Source organism: Urtica dioica, chromosome 4, assembly GCF_054948205.1.
Source record: "Urtica dioica subsp. dioica isolate 48M chromosome 4, U.dioica_male_clone48M_v1_H2, whole genome shotgun sequence".
NCBI lineage: Eukaryota > Viridiplantae > Streptophyta > Magnoliopsida > Rosales > Urticaceae > Urtica > Urtica dioica.
In genome coordinates this window covers 3,390,166-3,406,516 of record NC_142759.1, presented here as the reverse complement: position 1 = coordinate 3,406,516, position 16,351 = coordinate 3,390,166, and the positions used below count along the sequence as shown (strand labels likewise).

The window sequence follows — 16,351 nt, the reverse complement described above, 5'->3', positions numbered from 1 at the left end:
CTCGTATAAATTCGAATTTGACACAGTTATGTTATTACAATAGTAAAATTTAGACGAAAGTGTTATGTTGACCTATAATAATAATTAATTGATTTGTTTTAAGAAGTAAAAAATAAAATTATATTTATCCTAAAAATTGATAGGATATATAGCAGCCGATCCTTTTTGAGGTCAACACTCGTGAACTACAGGGAATTGATAGTTAAGTTTTATAAGATTCATCTAATTCAAGCAGGGACGAAATACGACCAATTCAAAGTTTTGCCTGCACTAAAGCAAATTAAAGAAGAAGAAGAAAAAAATGACAAATTTCACATGTAAAACTTGTACTTTGTGAGGTCAACAACGTGGCTCCCATTTTGCTTCGTATTATCACCTTGAACTTTAGCAAAGTTTTTGGGTAGTTTACAATTTTATAATGATTTTTTTCTAGAAAATTTACAATTTGTTAATTGATGACTGATATATCGTACTACTTAAATAATTAATAATAATAATTTACAATTCATTTAGTATCTTATTTATTTTTTGACTTATTGTATTTTTGTAATATTGTAACAAATCTGTTGTCGTGTCATCGTTGAAAATATTCTACGATGAACACGATAGTCGGCGTATTTTCATACTTATTGCACTGTAAAATGGTTTCATTAATAATTACAAACGAGAGGTGTTATGCAAAATAATTCATTTGTTTATAATCTTTTGCGTCAACAGTGTGTAAAGCCCTGGGGACATTGTATTTATTTTATGTTATTTTATTGATGGAAGATCAATCTAAATGATGATCCAGTACGTTCCCTTTTTGTATGAATCCCACGAATATGAAAGAGTGATAAGTTGGTTGATATTGAAAAAAAAAAATTGTAAAGCGATTGCCGTTCAGTATTGTTATTTTTCTACTTTAAGAGAGAGGATCATTTGTCTAAAACTTATTTCTCCTCAATTACATTGTCATTTAAGTTTAGACAATGGAAAATTACAACTTTTCTTTTTCTCTTTTATATATCTTTGCAAGATCTAGAGCCTTTTTTTTTCTACCTATGATATCAGGAGCTGAAAAAAGCTTTGATATATATAATTATAAAATATATATATATATATATATATATATATATATATATATATATAATTTCGAGCATAACTCTGTCACATAATTCCAAAAATTATGATAGTTAATTTTTTTTTTTGACCAAACCTAACAAAAAAAAATTTTATTTATAAAATTATGATTAAATTTATCAATAAACATAGTTATTTTTTGACGAATTTGTCAATAAATAATCATAGTTTTGGAGATAGAAGCAATTCATGAATTTTGATAGAAAAAAAGATTTTGAATGACAATAATTTTAGTTTAATCCCTAACTCTATATTTCGACAAGATTTGTACATATTGAAAATTTGTAAGAGCTTGCTTGAAATAAGACTGTACTGGATAGAGAATCACAAATGTAGTATTAGCTAAATACCAACGACTTATTTAATCATAATATTTATTTATATGAAAACTATATTCTATAATCACTGCGATGATCGATGTATATCTCGGTGCCCACTCAACAAAATTACAAGCACGCCATGAATAAATTAAACGAAATTGTTATCATCCATAATTATTATACCACAATGTATACACAAAATGCTCATATGATAAAGCTTGAAAAAAATTATAAAAAGAAACAAGAGTAATAGTAGTAGTCACTATCACTAAGGAGCAATTGGATTGGAGATATAAGGATTAGAGTGCAAATGGTTAAGTGGGTGAACTAAACCTGTTTACGTAATATTTTATTTGCACAAAATTAACAATCCCAAAGCCAAGACCCAAAGTCCCCACCAAACTCACCAAGTCCCCAATGTTGTCACTTCAGATAGACAAGTGCGTTTAACTGAATTCTCATCACCACACATAACGCTCATAAAGTCACTTGAGAAAATTAATTTAATAGGCTCCACCAAAACCAGATTCATTTGGTGTGTCGAAAATGGGAGAGAGAAATAACAGATCCATTTTAAAAGTAAACTTTATTAAGTAGAGACCATATGATAACTATATGAAGTTAATAAAATAAATAAAACTGCTAAACATCGTTAGTCTCATAACTTTGTCACTGAGATTTGTGACTGGTTTTGGTGCTCCAAACTGCTCGAGGTCGTGGTGGTGGGACAACAACCACGAGAGACATGGAGGGTATTTTTGTAATTTGGCGGGTGACAAGTTTAATAATAGGCTCTTTTTTGGATGATATCAATAAGCGTTAGTTTTTTTATGGGTCAGTTTGTTGTTCCACCTCGTAGATTTCCATTGTTTGGGTGTGTCTGAGATTTATTATATATCTAATATTATATGTTAAGATTTGATGTCGATAATATTATGGTATGTCGTACCAATGCGATCATTAAGTGAAGTCGCGCGCTAAAAAGGAGATCTCATATAATGGAGTAAGAAATTTAGATAAGTGTTGAGCAAAATGAATAAATCATCATATAGTCAAATACAAGCAAATGGTTCGGGTACCAATTTCGGATATATGTATAACAAATCCTATAGTCAATAAGGAACAGTTCAGGTACTAATTCCATTTTCTTTGTTCTATAAAGAAACACTTTTATATACTTGTAACAAAATTGATTATTAAAATTGCTCAAGTCATTTTATACACTTTTTTCGACATATCGACTTTCACCAAATTCATTTGTGAGCTTAAATCATACGGTATTATAATTTATCAGAAAAAAACGACAGATCGAGAGAAAAAAGAGTAAAAATGAGAAGAAAAAAAAAGTCTTACAAAATAGAGATGAATAAAAAAAACGACGGTAAAATTTTAATAGGACAAAAGGAAAAAAAAATGACAAAAACCACAGAAAAACAATGTAGTCTGTGAAAAGACAAAAACAGCCTCAAAGAAATCGTTGAAAACAGCGATGAAACAAAAAATATACCTTTTGTAAGGCAAAAAAAATGTTAGTTCGATGACATGTTCCAATATTGATAAGTTAATTGTTTAAACGAATACGGGAAATATAACCAAAATTTCATCAGGTTTAATAAAATGATGCAACATATATTACCATGAATTTTATAAATTCACGACCATGTATATATTACACAATATCATAATAATATCTCAGTTTTGATACATGTAAGTTTTGATTTGATAACATAATTCTTCCATGTGTAATACAGTCTATCACAATAGACACCAGTTTTGTTCATTTATAGTTACAAATATTTTTAAAATAACAATATAAACATCAAATTTTTTACCCGACAACCTCAAGTTATAAATTTTATTATTATTTATAAATATTTTGTTTATTTATTCATATGTTGTTCTTGTGGTTTATTTATAAATTTATCGTTTATTTATTCATTTGTATTTGTTCTTATCGTTTCTTTTATTAAAATGTCGTTTATTTATTCATTTGTATTTACTATTGTCGTTTCTTTTATAAATATGTCGTTTATTTATTTATATTTATTTGTCGTTTTTGCTATAAAAATGTCATTTATTTATTCATTTGTTGTTCTTGTCGTTTAGTTTTATAAATATGTCGTTCATTTATTCATTTGTATTTACTTGTCGTTTCGGCTATAAATATGTCGTTTATTTATTCATTTGTTGTTCTTGTCGTTTTACTGTATTTATTCTTGTCGTTTATTTATTCATTTGTATTTATTTGTCGTTTCTTTGATAGATATGTCGTTTATTCATTCATTTGTATTTACTTGTCGTTTCGGCTATAAATATGTCGTTTATTTATTCATTTCTTGTTCTTGTCGTTTTACTGTATTTGTTCTTGTCGTTTATTTATTCATTTGTATTTACTTGTCGTTTCTTTTATTGATATGTCGTTTATTCATTCATTTGTATTTACTTGTCGTTTCGGCTATAAATATGTCGTTTATTTATTCATTTGTTGTTCTTGTCGTTTCACTGTATTTGTTCTTGTCGTTTATTTATTCATTTGTATTTACTTGTCGTTTCTTTGATAGATATGTCGTTTATTCATTCATTTTTATTTACTTGTCGTTTTTGTAACAAAAATGTCGTTTTCAATTGTTATTCTTGTCGTTTCTTTTTTATATACGTCGTTTATATAATCATTTGTATTTACTTGTTGTTTCTTTTATAAATAAGTCGTTTATTTATTCATTTGAATTTACTTGTCGTTTACGGTTGTTATTCTTGTCGCTTATAAATAATTAATTATATGTCGCTCCATTTGTTGTTTATGGAGTTGCGAGGAATCGAACCCCATGCCTCTACTATATGAGCAACACCCCCCCGATAATAAGTTAATAACATTAAATGATCCGTTTAATATTTAATTGGATATTTCTATGACATTTATTATTAGGCCAGGACTCCTCTCCGTGTTTAGTTGTTATCTTCTGTATTTCTTTTCCTCCCTTTATTAACAGAAAAAAAAAAGGTAAAATAGTACCACTTTAATTTTTGACATTTTGAGTCCTTTTTCTTTTAGATAATCTTCTAGACTTTATTATAAAGATTTATTATTATTATTTTTTTTTTTTGTCGTTGTTGCATGATGTCTTATTCGGTTTGAAATTGCTCTTTGGTTGGGGGGGATGGACAATATTATCTATTTATATCTTATCTATATAGCTTCGAGGAACATTACAGATTACTGTGATCTTGATATCCGTGAGTACACATAAAATTATATACCTCGTGTATATATATATATATATATATATATATATATATATATTAAAGTATAAATATTTTACCATTTTGAAAGAAAAAAAAAATTAAACCAATTACTAGACCTTGGACACAAAAAGAATCTTCGTACAAATTAGTGGAAATTATATACAGTAGCATGTTTTGTTTTTTTTTACAAAAACGACGAGTGAAGATTTTTCATTACAAAAACAACGGATTTTGAATGTGAATGGTCGGTTTTTCCTTTACTTCGTTTATTTCTCAGTTGCTCTTAGATTTTGCTCCGCCCATCATTTATTTTACCGTGCTGAATATATAACTTAACATATGCAGTATACAGTTAATATACAATATAAATATATAATTTAATTTAATCAGTAGGATATATATATATATATATATATATAAATATAAAAAAAAATCTCTATCAGATATATTTTATTTAATCACATACTGGTTCTTGTATAAAGTATACTGATTATGTGATATTCTATACAATATACTGATAAAATGATTATTGTAATCTGGTAGCACCGGAGAGGACCGTCGGAGTATGGTGACGGCGGAGATATTGTACACAATATACTCATAATGTGAGACTTCCTCCCATGGGGGTTCGAGCTCTGACTTGGTGGTGTGGAGCTTGGGATGCTTTCGAAAATCGTAGACCTGATTTGTATACAATATACTAATACCCATATCCAATCTGTCGGGGCGTTGGAATCGATCGGCGAGGATGTAGAGGAGTGTCGAAGGCGACGCCTGAGACGGCCTCTCACGGACGTTCGAACTCCGACGTGGCGACGCGGAGCTCAACAAATTTTTTGCATCTCGTTAATATACTTTGTATAAAGGTATTTTGGTCATAGAAAGTAAAATCCGCTATTTTCGTAAAGTTTTAAAAAATTCGTTATTTTTGTAAAGTAACTACTAAAATTCGTTATTTCTGTATATTTTCCCTACAAATTACCCCACATTTAGCTGAGTTATTTTACATCAACAAACTAATTGAATTACCTCACAAATCATCCCACCAAATATCACTATATACATATACATCATTTAATACATTACATTTTTGTTAAGAAGAATTGCATTGAGGATTGTAGTCATCACATGCGTAATATGACTTATGTCTTGGTATTCCTTTTTTCTTTTCTTTCAAACTTGCATTCTTCAAGATTACACAGATATAGAGGCAGCCTAATACACATTACCGTACAGTTAGTTCAATTAAATATCAAGCACATTCCGCTCCTCAAAAAAATAAATAAAAAAGAATTCAATAAACTAGACATCCCACGACAGATACAGATGATCAATATAATTACTCCATATGATTAAAGCTATAAAAATCTGTATAGTTATCAGTTTTGGGCCAAGTTCATTTCTTTTCGAACTGATAAGCGAGAGAGAGAGAGAGAGAGAGAGAGAGAGAGAGAGAATCTATAGCAAGGTCAACAGTGTGACACCATGGCCGATCATGATTTCCTGAAAGAAGAAGAACAAGACAATGAAAAGAAGCTTCACATAGCCATGTTCCCATGGCTAGCTTTCGGCCACATACTCCCATACCTAGAGCTCGCCAAACTCATGGCTCAAAGAGGCCACAAAATCACCTTCATTTCCGCTCCCAGAAACATCGATCGCCTCCCAAAACTCCCGCCAAATCTCTCCCAATCCATAACCTTCGCGAAGCTTCCATTGCCGTCAATCCCGGGCCTTCCCCGCGACGCCGAGGCCACGTCAGACTTGCCTCCAGAAAAAATCCTAACCCTAAAGAAAGCCCACGATCTCCTCAAAGACCCGATGGCCAAACTCCTCGGGTCCATCGGGCCCGCCACGATCGACTGGCTGTTCATGGACTTCGCAGCCTTCTGGCTCCCCGGGATCGCCCGGGAAATGGGGATTAAGACCGTGTTCTTCAGCATCATGATCGCCTCGACTCTGGGCTACATCGGAGTCGACTTCCCGGGATACCGGAACAGTCTGGAGGATTTCACTTCGCCGCCGAAGTGGGTCCCGTTTCCGACCACGGTCACCTTGAGCCGCCACACGGTGGCTCGGATGCTGGCCGAGATCAACGGAGACGGCGATGACGTGTCGTTAATCCACCGGTTCTCGTCGGTTTGCAAGGGCTGTGACGTGGTGGCGGTGAGAAGCTGTTGGGAGATGGAGAGGGACTATTTGGATTTGCTCGCCGAGCTTCTTCGGAAGCCGGTTGTTCCGGTGGGACAGCTTCCTCCGGCGACGGCGAACTTGATAGGGGAAGGAGGTACCTCCGTAATCAAATATTTTTTTTTTATATATTTAATTAGTAGCTTTTAATTAATTATTTTTTTAGTAGAACTGTAGAAGTATTGACCAAGTGATCGGCATCTAAATAAATATCTTTAATTTTATATATTGTGTGCATAGTTCTTTTATTATATTTTAATTTATCTTACTTTAATGGGCATCTTCCACAATCCACTCACCAGTCACCACAATTGTCTTTTGCCCAAAAGTATATTAAATTTTATATATTGAACGTAGATTTTAGAAGGATTCTAGGTATATATCTTCTCGTTTGGGGGGCGAGTTTATATGGTGCTTATACTGATTTATCAACTTAAATAGTCTCTTTTTTTTTTAGAAATCAATTCTTAATCGTAGTGTCTTAGTAATTAAATTATTTTATAAAGTTTTAGTAATCGATAATAAATTAATCATAAGATTGCTAAGAATACATTACGATTGATATGCTTATATATACCGTTTTTTTAATGTATATTATTTATATAAATTACATTGTAATTAAGTCCTGAAAATGGTATTATAAATGAGAATGATGATTAAGATTTATATATTCCACATCGAAAAAAGTATAATTCAACATATATATATATATATATATATATATATATATATATATATATTACTTAGATTCAGATTAATGTACATTGACAAAAACACATATATCCAGTACATAGTTTCTAGAGATTACACCAATGTTGTAATAAGGTTATCACGTAAATGTTCTAAGTTCTAACATATCACCGCGTTCTGATCTAGTCAATAAAGAAGAGGGTGACACATGGCAAGAGATCGAGAGTTGGCTGGATGAGAAAGAGCAAGGCTCGGTGGTGTACGTGGCGTTCGGGTCGGAGGCGGAGTGGAGCGAGGCTGAGCTGGCGGAGATCGCCGTAGGGCTAGAGCTATCAGGTCTGCCATTCTTTTGGGTCCTCAGAACCCGACCCAGCTCAGAGGCCCATCTCCCGGAGGGCTTTGAGGAGCGCGTGGGACGGAGAGGGTACATCTGCCGTAGCTGGGCCCCACAAGTGAGGATCTTGGCCCACGTGTCGGTCGGGGCGTTCTTGAACCATTCTGGTTGGAGCTCTGTGGTGGAATCGCTTCAATTCTCGAAGCCCTTGATTTTTCTGGCCTTCTACAACGACCAGGAGATCAACCTCAAGGCCTTGGAGGAGAGGAAGATGGGTCTTCCGGTTCCCAGAAACGAAAACGACGGGTCGTTCACGAGAGACGCCGTGGCCGAGTCGCTGAGGATGGTGGTGAGAGGAGAGGAAGGGAAGGTCTACAGAGACAAGGCCAAAGAAGTTAGTGGGATGTTCGGCGATAGAGAAGTTCAAGACAAGTACGTTGACGAGTTCTTAAGCCTTCTTTGTAAGACTTCTCAGACGATGACAGCCTGAACCGAGGCTTGATAATCAGCAATTGGTGGGTCCCACTTGACAGGTAGACTCAGTACTTGCGAGTACCCTGGTGTATGTGCTCATTATATCATCTTTGATTTTTTTTTTTTTCTTAGCAGTGGTTCATTATAACTATGTATGCGTGACGAATAGAATTGCTTATTGTTGTTTTATGAGATCTAATCCACACGTCTCTGGAACCGTAGACCACACCCCCGATATATATAGAATGGAGAGGCAATATATGTATAATTTTTTGATGAAGCGCTTTCTCGAGATTTTTATTCCATTCAAAGCACTTTTTTTGTAGCTAATATTTTGTTTTTGTTTTTGCTTTTACTCTATTCAATCTGCTCCTAAACAAAGGTTATTAAATAAAAAATGAAAAGAGAAAAGATATCAATGATCGAGTCACCCCACGACAAGATATACAGCGCTGATCATAATAATTCAAGAGAAAAAGTCTTTATGTTATGATTTTAAATCCCTAAATTAATCATAATTCAATTCAAGAGAAATCAAACCATAGATCTTAATAGTGGAAGTGTACCTGAATACATGGATTGCAAACAACAAGAGTTGGATGGTCTTCTGATTCCAGTTTGCCTGAGTCTGGAGAATTCTTGTTGATGGGGATACAAGAAAAGATCGTACGTACTGCAATCAGTGACCTACCCTGTTATTAGTAATTGCCTAATAACTGTCAGACGTACTAATAACTATTGCTTATTTCTAATTTGGCCTCTCATCAAATTAGATTAACACTTATGGTAGCCACATAATAACTTCATGACAAATATGTCATTAAATCACAAATTTTATTCTAAATTAGATCACATCAATTTTGACTTAATTTATAATGACCCAACACATTTATTTAATAACATTAGTAGTTCCAAAATTTTTCTAACAATCTATAGTTATAAGTTTCAGCAAAGTCCGTGTCTTTTCCCATAGAGGAAAGTAGAACAAGACAATGGAAAAAAGCTTCACATAGCCATGTTTCCATGGCCAGCGTTCGGCCACATACTTCCATACTTAGTTCGCCAAACTCATCGCTCAAAGAGGACACAAAATCACCTTCATTTCCATGCCAAGAAACATCGAAAAATCATAAAGATTAATTTTGTAAATTCCTTTTGATTTTTTACAACGAATCAACGACAGTAGTGTGGCGGAAGTGAACAATTGGGTGGAATGCTACAGAGCTATGTTTTCAATTTTATTTTATGTAAACTAATATGTTTTCATGTATTTTGCATATATGAATTGGGATATAATTCGGGAAATATTAACTAACGGCGTTGAAGACCTAAATACACAGAAAATTCTAGAGTTAAAAACGTACATGATGATACAGGATCTGGTTTATCTTTTAAATTTCAAGAGTTTGGACCAAGCATTCTGCTTAAAGGTGGCCATATGAGATCTCGTGAGACCCCGTTTCCCGTATTATTGGTAACATATACGATAAATAAGAAAAATCGTATTATGAAATGTGGTACTGAGTCTTTTGTCCCAGAACCACCCGAGAAATGAGGCAGAACTAGAATGCTCGTTTAGCACCATTTAGTACTATATTTTTAAATTTAAATTTTTTTAATTGAAAATATATGAATTATTTATTTATTTTTAAATGCATTTATGATTAAAATAAATTAAAAAAATAAATATGAGAAATATGAGAATCTTGTAACCGCGAAATATGGTACCGAAAATTCCCGGTATTGTGAAAAATGGTTCCAGAATTTGGCGGTACCATTTTTTACGGTTCCGAGAGTCTCATTTCCCGTAAAATATGAGACGGGACCGGGAGATCTGATTTCCCGGATTTCATATGGTCACCTTTAATTATGCTCCATGCAAACGATATAAATAGTTTGGACTAAGCATTTATGAGTTTCAACCAATATTTCAATAAAAATCTCAATAATTATAAATTACAGCCAAAGTTTCTCTTTCCCAGCCTATAGGCGAGAGAGAGACATCGAAAAGCTAGCAAACCATGGCCGATCAACATTTCTTGAAAGAAGAAGTACAAGACAATGAAAAAAAGCTTCACATAGCCATGTTCCCATGGCTAGCTTTCGGCCACTTACTCCCATATCTAGATCTCGCCAAACTCATGGCTCAAAGAGGCCACAAAATCACCTTCATTTCCACTCCCAGAAACATCGATCGCCTCCCAAAACTCCCGACAAATCTCTCCCAGTCCATAACCTTCGCGAAGCTTCCATTGCCGTCAATCCCGGGCCTTCCCCGCGACGCCGAGGCCACGTCGGACTTGCCTTTGGAGATGGTACAAACCCTAAAGAAAGCCCACGATCTCCTCAGAGATCCGATGGCCAAACTCCTCGGGTCCATCGGGCCCGCCACGATCGACTGGCTGTTCATGGACTTCACAGCCTTCTGGCTCCCCGGGATCGCCCGGGAAATGGGGATCAAGACCGTGTTCTTCAGCACCGCCACCGCCTCCGCTCTGGGCTACATCGGAGTCGACTACCCGAGCTACCGGAAGAGTGTGGAGGACTTCACTTCGCCGCCGAAGTGGGTCCCGTTCCCGACCACGGTCGCCTTGAGCCGCCACACGGTGGCTCGCATGTTGGCCTATAGGGGCGGCGATGACGTGTCGATAATCCACCGGTTCGCGTCGGTTCTCAAGGGCTGTGACGTGGTGGCGGTGAGAAGCTGCTGGGAGATGGAGAGGGACTATTTGTCTTTGCTCGCCGAGCTTCTTCGGAAGCCGGTTATCCCGGTGGGTCAGCTTCCTCCGGTGACGGCGAACTTGATTTGGGAAGGAGGTACCTACTTCAATACACTCACATATAAATATAATAATGGTTACAGATACTTGATGTTGGCCTGGGCCACGAGATTTGGAGTGTGAATTTTTATTAAAATATGGGCTTGACGAATTGTAATAATATTTTACCTGTAACTAATATCTGGTAAAATATTATTACAATACGTTCTTATTAACGTTACTTGATAAGATAGTTATAGATATTTTATTTGTTTAATTTTATTTTCAAGTTAATTAACAAAATAAATTTCTATAAATTGTCATTGCTAAACATTTAATATGTTAATAAATAATTCCTTTACAGACATATAAATTTAGAAATTAGTTATTGGAAATATATTTTTATATAGAATATTTGTATTATTGATTGTAAATATTTTCAAACTAACTAAAAAATTAAAATTTCTGAATGAGTATATTCAGTGTGTTCTAGATTTTAAATTGGCATGTCCTAAACATTTAATATGTTAGTAAATAATTCCTTTACATACATATAAAATTATAAATTAATTCTTGTAGAACAAAATTATTCATTATTTAATATTTTTTGAGCATTTCTAACTTATAAAATTAGCTCATACATATTTAAAAAGATTATAACCTTAAGTACAAACCGCTTTTGCTGTTTTTGGATGATTACACCTATGATATGTTCATCATCAATGTAATCTAAATTAATATAACTTGAACTTACCATGCTATTTTAACAAAACGTTTTGTGTATTTTGATAACATTTTGATTATGTATTATTTATATTGATGAAAAAGTTTTATAAATTATGTACATAATCTATCATTAAAAAAATGTATCAATTATCTCGCATCAACGCCCGGGGCGTGCCGCATTTATAGAAAAGTAGAACAAGTAGTGTTTGGCATCTTTTGATATATATATATATATATATATATATATATATATATATATATATATTTAAATATACTATTTTTTTTTTAAAAACATATTTTCATATATTTTGAATTTGATTCCTTCTTTTAATATATTTTTATTGGTCTTATTTCAGTGGGCATCTTTCACTGTTGTTTCTCCTTTATTATAATTTTCAAATATTTTCTACTATATAAAATAATTTTTAACGTAGAAATACAGAAGGCTTATAGGTTATGTCGTATACATTCAATCCTTTATTTTTTAATCACAGCCAATCCATTATAAAAAGTGAAAGCAATTATCTCAATTTATTTTTGAATCAAGTTAGAGCACTTGCTAATTTTAGTTATCGATGATAAATCAACAATAAGATTGCTAAGAATACATTTATGAATGACATGCATATTATACTGTTTCTTGTGTATATATTAAATTGCAAGTTCTGAAAATCGTATTAGAAATGAGGATGATGATTAAGATTTATATTCCATATCGCAAAAACTATCATTCAAAATAGTCAATTTAAAAGAATGGTTAAAAGAATGGATTTGTAAAATTATCAAAATTTGTCTAAAATTAGTGAAATAAACAAAATGTGCAATAAACATATTTCAAAAAAAAATTTGATCTTAATTTTTTTAACTTAATATATTACTTATAATAATCCTAAAAAAATGTAATCTTGGTATAATTTTTTATTTTTTTTACAATGTAATTTTGACTATTTTGTGGAAATTTTAAAAATTTGACTATTTAACTAATTAATTAGTTTTAAATGACTACTGTATATTATTTTCCCATATTTTATTTAGATTAAGATACATGTAAATTGAACAATGCTTATATTCAAAAGTTCCCAGAGATTACATTGTTGTAAGATTAATATCACCGCATTTCAATTAATGAATAAAAATAAAGGAGAGGGTGAGACGTGGCAAGAGATCGAGGGTTGGCTGGATGAGAAAGAGCAAGGCTCGGTGGTGTACGTGGCGTTCGGGTCGGAAGCGGTGTGGAGCGAGGCTGAGCTGGCGGAGATCGCGGTAGGGCTAGAGCTGTCGGGTCTGCCATTCTTTTGGGTCCTCAGAACCCGGCCCAACTCAGAGGCCCATCTCCCGGAGGGCTTCCAGGAGCGCGTGGGACGGAGAGGGTACATCTGCCGCAGCTGGGCCCCACAAGTAAAGATCCTGGCCCACGTGTCAGTCGGGGTTTTCCTGAACCATTCGGGTTGGAGCTCCGCCATGGAATCTCTTCTATTCTCGAAGCCCCTGGTTTTGTTGCCCTTCTACAACGACCAGGAGCTCAACATGAAGCTGTTGGAGGAGAGGAAGATGGGATTTGCGGTTCCCAGGGACGAAAACGACATGTCATTTACAAGGGACGCGGTGGCTGAGTCGTTGAGGATGGTGGCGAGAGGAGAGGAAGGGAAGGTCTATAGAGACAAGGCCAAAGAAGGGAGTGCAATGTTGGGAGATAGAGAAGTTCAAAGCAAGTACCTTGACGACTTCTTGTGCGTTCTTTACAATGAGAGCCGTGATTGAGGCTTAATCATCGTATTGTTTTTCCTTCACCTTTTCTAGCAATGAGACCAACCTCCATTATTACTATGTATGTGACGAATAGAATCACTCATTGTTATTATGTTTTCTTGAATTCTGAGATTGAAGTGCTCCCTCGAGATTTATGTTTCGTTCAAATTTGTAGCTATTATTTTAGTTTTGTTTTTAATCTATTAATGATATAGACATCATATGTGGAGTAGAGATCTTTTAAAAATATCTCATTTTACAGTTTTTCTCCATTTCATACTTGATTTTACCATATTAAACAAATAGGTCAACGTGCATTAAAAATAAGGTGATTAGATAGTGAAGAAGGAAGGAATAAATAAACAAAAAATTAGCAAAATAGCCAAATCAAACCTTATGATTTGCTATTTAGCCAAGGTTTTGTAAATACTAAGTAAATAGCCAGGCTGATGACGTGGCCCAATAATATGTTTTTTTATTTCCGAAAATTGCCCATGTGCGTTTGAATTTTGAATTACAATTTTTGAATTTTCGGTATAAATGTTTTCCCGAATTTATTTGAATTGTTTCCCAATATAATATGAACGTGATCTGGTCAATTTATGTTTCCTTTATTTTAGGGAATAAATTTGCGTTGGTGTTATAATGCAGTTAAGCTTTTTGGTGTTATAAGTTCAGGATACGACAAATTATGCAGTAAATATGCGTAAATAAACACTTACACGAATCCAAAAATAAAAGTTCTTAATATTTACATACATTTACTACACATATTAACAACCATTACTGTTGTCAAAACCAAAGATTAAAAACTCGGATTTACTGCAAAGTACGTCAAAACCTATTCAAAACTACCAATATTTACTCTGATTTTTTTTCTTAATGGCGTATGAAAATGGTTGAGAGATATTCGGAAATCAATTGCAGTTAATGTTCCTCGTTTTTCGTTACACGCTACCTCATTTAATTTTTTTTTTAAGTAAACCATGTGCATGGGCGGAAAAGGTTGGGTTTTTTAGTAAATTCAGATATGTCTTTAATGATATCTGGTTATTTACTTAGTATTTACAAAACCTTGACTATTTAGCAATTTTAAAGGTTTGATTTGGCTATTTTGCTAAATTACCCATAAATAAAAGCATACAAACAAAGTCTGCTCTTATTTTTGCTTATCATGCCAAATGCTAGTTGGTGGCATATAAGATTATCATGTCGTATGGACACCCCTACACTTTTCCCTGCTGCCTCAGCGGATTGATTATAACATATATATAAGATTATTAAATAGAAGAAAAAAAAATCAACTGGCTGTTCATGGACTTCGCAGCCTTCTGGCTCCCCGGGATCGCCCGGGAAATGGGGATTAAGACCGTGTTCTTCGGCATCATGATCGCCTCGACTCTGGGCTACATCGGAGTCGACTTCCCGGGATACCAGAAGAGTGTCGAGGACTTCACTTCGCCGCCGAAGTGGGTCCCGTTCCCCTCCACAGTCGCCTTTAGCTGCCACACAGCGGCTCGGATGCTGTCCGAGATCAACGGCAACGGCAATGACGTGTCAATAATCCACCGGTTCGCGTCGGTTCTCAAGGGTTGTGACGTGGTGGCAATAAGCCCTTGATTTTTCTGGCCTTCTACAACGACCGGGAGATCAACCTCAAGGCCTTGGAGGAGAGGAAGATGGGTCTTCCGGTTCCCAGAAACGAAAACGACGGGTCGTTCACGAGAGACGCCGTGGCCGAGTCGCTGAGGATGGTGGTGAGAGGAGAGGAAGGGAAGGTCTACAGAGACAAGGCCAAAGAAGTTAGTGGAATGTTCGGCGATAGAGAAGTTCAAGACAAGTACGTTGATGAGTTCTTAAGCCTTCTTTATAAGACTTCTCATACGACGACAGCGTGAACCGAGGCTTGATAATCAGCAATTGGTGGTCCCACTTGACAGGTAGACTCACTACTTGTGAGTGCACTGGTGTATGTGCTCATTATATCATCTTTGATTTTTTTTTTTTTTTTTTTTTTTTACTTAGCAGTGGTTCATTATAACTATGTATGCGTGACGAATAGAATTTTTATGAGATCTAATCCACATGTCTCTGGAACCATAGACCACACGGTCCACACCCCCGATATATAGAATGGAGAGGCAATATATGTATAATTTTTTTTTTTATGAAGCGCTTTCTCGAGATTTTTATTTCATTCAAAGCATTTTTTTTGTAGCTAATATTTTGTTTTTGCTTTTACTCTATTGAATCTGCTCCTAAAAAAAGGTTTTTAAATAAAAAAATGAAAAGAGAAAAGATATCAATGATCGAGTCACCCCACGACAAGATATACAGCTGATCATAATAATTCAAGAGAAAAAAAGTTATCTATAGTTATCAGTTTCAGCAAAGTCCGTGTCTTTTCCAATAGCCAAGTCCATGGCCGATCATGATTTTCTGAAAGAAGAACAAGACAATGGAAAAAAGCTTCACATATCCATGTTTCCATGGCCAGCGTTCGGCCACATTCTTCCATACTTAGTTCACCAAACTCATCGCTCAAAAAGGCCACAAAATCACCTTCATTTCCACGCCAAGAAACATCGATCGCCTCCCGAAACTCCCGCTAAATCTTTCCCAATCCATAACCTTAGTTAAGCTTCCATTGCCGTCCGGGCCTTCCCTGCGACGCTGAAGCCACGTCGGACTTCCCTCTCTAGCAAGGCCAGGCCCTGAAGAAGTCTCTCCTCAAAGGCCCTCGA

At 34.7% G+C, this 16,351-nt stretch overlaps 2 protein-coding genes across 2 annotated transcripts; both read left to right on the top strand.

The window, feature by feature from the left end:
- Window positions 1-5,830: 5,830 nt before the first annotated feature.
- On the top strand, window positions 5,831-8,565 carry LOC149399357 (UDP-glycosyltransferase 91A1-like). The gene is made up of 2 exons (XM_089613694.1): window positions 5,831-6,972; window positions 7,752-8,565. The coding sequence occupies exons 1-2, from the start codon at window positions 6,171-6,173 to the stop codon at window positions 8,387-8,389; spliced, it is 1,440 nt and encodes a 479-aa protein (XP_089469820.1). The 5' UTR covers window positions 5,831-6,170; the 3' UTR covers window positions 8,390-8,565.
- Window positions 8,566-10,299: 1,734 nt separating this feature from the next.
- LOC149399356 (UDP-glycosyltransferase 91A1-like) lies at window positions 10,300-15,613 on the top strand. Its single transcript, XM_089613323.1, has 4 exons — window positions 10,300-11,190; window positions 13,000-13,614; window positions 14,935-15,161; window positions 15,221-15,613. The coding sequence occupies exons 1-4, from the start codon at window positions 10,395-10,397 to the stop codon at window positions 15,503-15,505; spliced, it is 1,923 nt and encodes a 640-aa protein (XP_089469449.1). The 5' UTR covers window positions 10,300-10,394; the 3' UTR covers window positions 15,506-15,613.
- The last annotated feature ends 738 nt before the right edge of the window (window positions 15,614-16,351 follow it).

Bases quoted from the DNA above. Each gene is read 5' to 3' on its own strand.
- LOC149399357 (XM_089613694.1), top strand. From the start codon at position 6,171: ATGGCCGATCATGATTTCCTGAAAGAAGAAGAACAAGACAATGAAAAG. The intron at 6,973-7,751 runs GTACCTCCGTAA...GTTCTGATCTAG, and splicing joins GAACTTGATAGGGGAAGGAG to TCAATAAAGAAGAGGGTGAC.
- LOC149399356 (XM_089613323.1), top strand. From the start codon at position 10,395: ATGGCCGATCAACATTTCTTGAAAGAAGAAGTACAAGACAATGAAAAA. The intron at 13,615-14,934 runs ATTGAGGCTTAA...TGGACTTCGCAG, and splicing joins TCTTTACAATGAGAGCCGTG to CCTTCTGGCTCCCCGGGATC. The intron at 15,162-15,220 runs GTGTCAATAATC...GGTGGCAATAAG, and splicing joins TCAACGGCAACGGCAATGAC to CCCTTGATTTTTCTGGCCTT.